The 5,121-nt window shown below is 54.4% G+C and overlaps 5 protein-coding genes across 8 annotated transcripts; 3 read left to right on the top strand and 2 right to left on the bottom strand.

Moving 5' to 3' along the window:
* Positions 1 to 39: 39 nt before the first annotated feature.
* On the top strand, positions 40 to 234 carry KVP17_004120 (uncharacterized protein; the record flags this gene model as incomplete). Its single annotated transcript, XM_068522029.1, has 1 exon — positions 40 to 234. The coding sequence occupies one exon, from the start codon at positions 40 to 42 to the stop codon at positions 232 to 234; it is 195 nt and encodes a 64-aa protein (XP_068377983.1).
* A 508-nt stretch (positions 235 to 742) lies between these two features.
* Positions 743 to 2,257, bottom strand: KVP17_004119 (uncharacterized protein; the record flags this gene model as incomplete). The annotated part of the gene is made up of 2 exons (XM_068522028.1): positions 743 to 790; positions 818 to 2,257. The coding sequence occupies 2 exons, from the start codon at positions 2,255 to 2,257 to the stop codon at positions 743 to 745; spliced, it is 1,488 nt and encodes a 495-aa protein (XP_068377982.1).
* A 39-nt stretch (positions 2,258 to 2,296) lies between these two features.
* On the top strand, positions 2,297 to 2,667 carry KVP17_005326 (uncharacterized protein; the record flags this gene model as incomplete). Its single annotated transcript, XM_068515131.1, has 3 exons — positions 2,297 to 2,341; positions 2,370 to 2,471; positions 2,500 to 2,667. 3 exons carry the CDS (start codon positions 2,297 to 2,299, stop codon positions 2,665 to 2,667), a joined length of 315 nt encoding a protein of 104 aa, XP_068377987.1.
* A 56-nt stretch (positions 2,668 to 2,723) lies between these two features.
* Positions 2,724 to 4,405, top strand: KVP17_004121 (uncharacterized protein; the record flags this gene model as incomplete). 3 transcript variants are annotated; one of them, XM_068522030.1, is made up of 2 exons in its annotated part: positions 2,724 to 3,169; positions 3,196 to 4,405. In XM_068522030.1, the coding sequence occupies 2 exons, from the start codon at positions 2,724 to 2,726 to the stop codon at positions 4,403 to 4,405; spliced, it is 1,656 nt and encodes a 551-aa protein (XP_068377984.1). The 3 variants fall into 3 exon arrangements, with proteins under 3 accessions (XP_068377984.1, XP_068377986.1, XP_068377985.1); XM_068522032.1 differs by lacking the exon at positions 3,196 to 4,405 and having other exon boundaries at positions 2,724 to 3,188; XM_068522031.1 differs by lacking the exon at positions 2,724 to 3,169 and having other exon boundaries at positions 3,245 to 4,405.
* Positions 4,406 to 4,425: 20 nt separating this feature from the next.
* On the bottom strand, positions 4,426 to 5,085 carry KVP17_004118 (uncharacterized protein; the record flags this gene model as incomplete). 2 transcript variants are annotated; one of them, XM_068522026.1, is made up of 1 exon in its annotated part: positions 4,426 to 5,085. In XM_068522026.1, the coding sequence occupies one exon, from the start codon at positions 5,083 to 5,085 to the stop codon at positions 4,426 to 4,428; it is 660 nt and encodes a 219-aa protein (XP_068377980.1). The 2 variants fall into 2 exon arrangements, with proteins under 2 accessions (XP_068377980.1, XP_068377981.1); XM_068522027.1 differs by having other exon boundaries at positions 4,426 to 4,956.
* Between the last annotated feature and the right edge of the window lie 36 nt (positions 5,086 to 5,121).

Here is a 5,121-nt window from a genome sequence, read left to right as displayed (position 1 = left end):
AAGAAGGCACGGCTGGAGACTGCTGTGGAGAAGGGTTTGATGGACAGACTAAAGAGGGGGGTATATGGCGACTTGTACAAGAAGGTGGAATTCTCAGACAGTGAAGAGGAGATGAATGAATCGGATGTGGACGCGCTTTTGGAGGAAATGGATTCAGACATCGACATGGAAGATTTGGAAGCTGAAGTGGAGCTGGAAGAGGAGCCACAGTTACGACGAAGAGCAGTGGCCTGATTCATTATCATAAAAGTTTGATTCTTTTTCGTGCTGGTCGAAATTAATGGCAGCAACGGAATCAGTGGTGGTTGATCAATTCGGTGCTGTGCCAGCGGCGCCGCAGCTGCGACCAAGATGTATTCTTTATCGTGCCGGTCGAAATTGATGGCAGCCAATTTCGCACAAAGGAGAAAGGCTATGGATGTGGAGAACCGGAGTCTTGCTCAGGCCAGGGGTGAACCTGCTCCCAAAATCCTAAAGACTGGAGGAGTTTGGACAAGCATGCTCCGAACTCTGGAGAAGGCGAACGGTATGCCTCAAAACAGATTTCAGACGACTGGGTTTGCCAATTTTTTGCACGCAGCGGAATTCGCTGTGAATCCATTCAACAACCCACCAGCCTTGAGGTCATACACTCTCCCGGTGGGCAGGTCTCCCCCCGCGACAAGGGCGCTGTTCTGGAGTTTCAGGGCACAGTGTGTTGCGAGCAGCGATGCGTTCTTGAGAGTCTATCGTGCCCGCAGCACTACCGCAGGCGGGTAATGAGGAAACCGGCAATGGCCAAAATCGAGATCTGTATGGAATAAAAAAAAAACCTCACTTCGATGAAATTTAGGACGATAGTGCACGCGATTCCAGTAGTAACTCCAAAGCGAAGTGACCACCCCTCGTCTTGAAGAATGCCGAAAACGAAAGATCCTATAACTCCCAACTGAAAACAGCAGAAATCCAAAAGACACTTCACGCTGGCACCTAAGAAGAAGACGCTGCCGTCTCTGAAGGTCAGTTGCTGCAAAGCGCGGTAAATACTGAGTTCGTCGCACCCAGATTCCGAATCCGAGTCAAGCGTCAGGATGCGCCTAGCTTCAGGACACAGCATGTCTCTATGGTCATCCTCTAGGAGCTCCATCTCCATGGTGTCCAGGGACAGCCACTCCTGTGCTGTGCTATCCTTCTTACGTGTTCTGAAGTCTTCTGACTCCGACTCTGATGCGATACGGGGCGACCCCATTGGGGGGTCCTTCCCAAAGGTCCGAGTCAGTTCCAGCAGCTCCTGTTCGGCCTCGGGAGTCATGGAGAGCTGGAAGTTAGAATCCGGCATACGCGACGCAGGGTTCGCTGAGTCCCCTCGTCGGACTACCCCCACGTCAGCAGAGATGCTGGGGACGCTCTCGGGTACAGGTGTGTCAGGATCTCCACTGTCTTCAGGATTCGTAGATTCGGGCCAGTCTTGCCGGAGTCCTTTTCCCATCAACGTCATTCGCTGAGAGCTCTTCCAAAGATACCCCTTCTGTCGTTCCACTGCATCAGCGATGGCTTTCTGGATGGCGGGATCATGCGGATCCAGCACAGCGGCTTCCATTAACAGGCGCTTCGCTTCAGCGAACTCTTCCTGATGCATCATTGCGAGGCCATTGCGGTACAAAGCCTTGACATTGTGTGGGTCGATTTTAAGCACCTGGTAGCAGTGTGTAGCCACTTCCTCGTAACCATGGGTCTTTAACTTTACGAGGGCCATGTTGCCGTGGATTTCGATCTTCAAGCGATCGAATGATTTCTCTGCCTCAGCGTCGTCAGTGAAGGTGTAGTCCAGCACTATGAGCGCCTTTCTGTACGACACCGCTGCCAGCCCCCAGTTCTGCTGCTTTACCGCCAGGTTGCCCTCCTGCTTCAAGTCGCGTACATGCCGAAGCTTCATATCCGTTGGAAGTTCGTAGAGCCGACGTTCTTTTCGGTGGTCCGAACCACAACTGCCTCCTAGTGGAAACAACTGCTTCTCCTCCGCCTTCTCGTCGTCGAGAGTCCGCTGCGCGTTCTCTAGCTGCAGCTGGAGCGCCTCCTCTCGTTCTAGGAGCTTTTCGACGTTGCGGAAGCGGGAGTCCACGTCGGCTGGTGACGTTGACATCTCGGTTTCTACCTTGTCAAGGTCAGCCATTATGCTTTCCTTCTGCTGGCGGGTCCGTTCCTTCAGACCTCGAGCTGAACGCACGTCGCTCATAAGAAGGCGCGCAAACTCCAAGCCTTCCGAAGTGGTCTTCATAGAGAATGTTTCGTATTGTGCGTTAATTGTCCACTTTCAATGAAACTCCTGCAAGACATCAAGGAGATTCGAGAGGAGCCCATGGTGAGAAGAGACCATCATACTCACCCAGGACTTCGTTGGGTCTGAGGACGCAGCTAAGCATCAGAAGTACATCCTGAACGGATTCCTGCTATTAGCCATGGCTGTCGGCGGTATTCGACGCCAAATCCACGTGAGGCCGCTGAGGGCGGACAACGCAGGATTCCTTTTACGTGGTTTGTGCGGGTTACGTGGTAATGCTCATCCTCACCGTTCCGGCTTGGCCGTGGTATCGCAAGAATGCTATTATTTGGATGGCCCCTCTGAAGGTCACGGAGAAGCGCGTGTTCGTAGATAGCGATGAGGAAGAGGATAGTGATTCGTCATGATAATCCGCAGAAATCCGGTCGCGAACGGCAGACATGTGAATGCAACAATTTCTTGGATGCTCAGACTTGTCATTCAGAGACGTCACAGCAATCTAAAGATACTTCAGTGCCAGGCGCCCTTCACTTCCTCAGCGACCTTACCAAGTGACCTGCAGGGCTCTTCGACCGAGTTCACTGAACCTGTTGACTACCACGTACCTTTTGATGAAGGCCCAGATGCATTTCGTCACGTTCAGTTGAAGCCGATACAGTTGAAACCCGTGATGCCCCACTTGGATTTGGAAGTGCTGAACCACGAGGACGTGGCGGCACTAAAACGGTCTGTCAGTCGCCCCTCCTCGAAGATCTTCTTCGGAAACGATATCGTCCATGTGCAGCATGCCTTGTGCGGGCTGCACTTGCTGCTAAGGCTGCCGATGGACTACTCCCTAATGAACGAGAATTGCCAGCGTCTCCCCTTCGCGCTTTTTCTCTTCTGGAACTGCCTCTTGGCTGACAAAGAGTGGGTCCGAGGCCGGTAAGACACAGAGTGACGGTGTCGAGCGATCCTAATTTCATTGAACGATCATGGCTTCCAATGACCGCGCTTGCCGGTCAGCAGTTGGTCGGAGTCGACGGAACCGTGCTATACAGCACAAAACAGGTCTCCCCAGATGCTGTCGTACAGGAGGTTACTGCCTTGAGGGAAAAGGCCAAGGGCATTCGCATGTCAGAAGAGTTCTTTAACGTTGCCAAGGAGCGATTCATTCTCGCAGTTCACCTTCAAATTGCAGATGACGGTGCCAACATCGAGGCAAAGTTGGTCGACCATCATCAGCGCCTACTGAGAAGGTGGCTGGCACACAGTAACGTGGACCCCCGCCAGGTGTTGGAAGCCACCCTAGCGTTGGATTTTTCCGCCGCAATGAATCTCCCGTTGGTTAGTGAGAACGTGTCGTTGGTGCCGGTCAAAGGAGCCGTTCTAGCACCCGACGCTGAGAGGGCTCGGCAAATCATGGAGGCCTTTGACTGCCGCCTTTCGCCAGCCGAGAGGCTGTCTACCCCCGTACCAGGTCGCGGCGGAGACGTGATGTGTGTGGGTCTTCCACCAATGAGCTGCAACCGGGCGTCCTTCGGCATTGGACTGATGTTTGACCCCACAGACCCTAGGCAGCGTTTCTTTTCTGACTACATCACCGATGTCTTCCGTCGACTGGGGGTGGGCACCTCATTGAACGTGGAGGCAGTGGTAATGAACGACGTGAAGCTGCTGCTCATCGTACTGCATTGGACTGACCCTCGGATCAACAGCCAAAACCTCCCTTTGTTGGTCCGTAGAGTGGTGCAAGACTTGACCCTGACCAAGCACGAGGTGCTATTCACGCGCTTCCGCGCCCGTCGCCTACTAGAACTTGAGTCCGATGACGTGTACCTGCACAGCCTTCTGAGCGCCAGTGTAGTCTGCGCTGTCCGTCATGGAGAGCTCGACGTTCTTAAGCCCGTGACAGACGCGCGATTTGCCTCATTCCGCGAGTGGGTCGCCTCGATACTTGCAAGTCCACTAGTTTACGTCGACTGTCCTTCGCTGTCCCTCATCAGCAATCAGCGCTCTCGGGACCCCGGTCAGGCGTTCTCCCTAGGCGTCGATGCTGATGTGACCGCGTGGAAGACGCGAGACGACTATAGATTACGTAGGTTTCAGCAGGAGCTGCAGAAACGACAGTTGGCGACTAAGCACGATGGATTCTATGAATGTTGAACTCAAAATAGTACTAGCTATCAGACTCCCTTTAAGTCGTCCTCCTCCTCAGGTAGCCCGCCTAGTCGAGCTTTGTCCTTCTTGCTGTGGTGGCGTAACGGTGGGAGCACTGGTCGCCAGTCAGAGTCGTCCTCCGACGACTCCGCTTCGCTGGTCAGTGCGTACTTCATCATTAGCAGCTCGGTCGGCGATTTGTCCGAGTCCAGAGGTACTTCCAGTGGGGGCAGGTTGAGCTGGTAGAGCGGGTGGTCTGGCTTAAGGAAGCTCTTGGGATCCACACTGCGCGTTTCACTCTTGTCAGTCGTTTTGGTGTCTGAATGGCTTATCTCCGGGCGTTCCAATCGCACCTCGGCCATATCAGCATCGACGCTTTCCGCCGAGTGACGGGCGTCGGCTGAGTGCCGTTTAGAGTCTAGGGTTTCGAGGGGCGCCGGCACAGGGGGGTAGACGAAAGGCAGGCTTGAGGACCACGAAGCCGGACCCTCTGGACGAGGAGTCGTCTGAGGTTGTGAGGACAGCGAGGGTAGGGGCTGGGTTGGGAACGGAGCCGACTGCGTTTGACTCAACTGTCGGCCGTGCGTCGGTCCCTTGGGAGGCGCTGAAGGTTGATAACCTGCTAGACGAGGCGTGGATGACTGCATGCTCGGCCGTGGCTGCAGCTGGGGCCCTATTGGGGGCATCTGAAGCGGTGGAATATCGGGGGGCTGTCTCTTTTT

Source organism: the organism of the source record quoted next (assembly GCF_019968985.1).
Source record: "MAG: Porospora cf. gigantea B chromosome Unknown PgB_NODE_1666_length_5142_cov_106.363, whole genome shotgun sequence".
Classification (NCBI taxonomy): Eukaryota; Apicomplexa; class Conoidasida; order Eugregarinorida; family Porosporidae; genus Porospora; species Porospora cf. gigantea B.
This window is presented reverse-complemented; position numbering and strand designations above follow the sequence as displayed.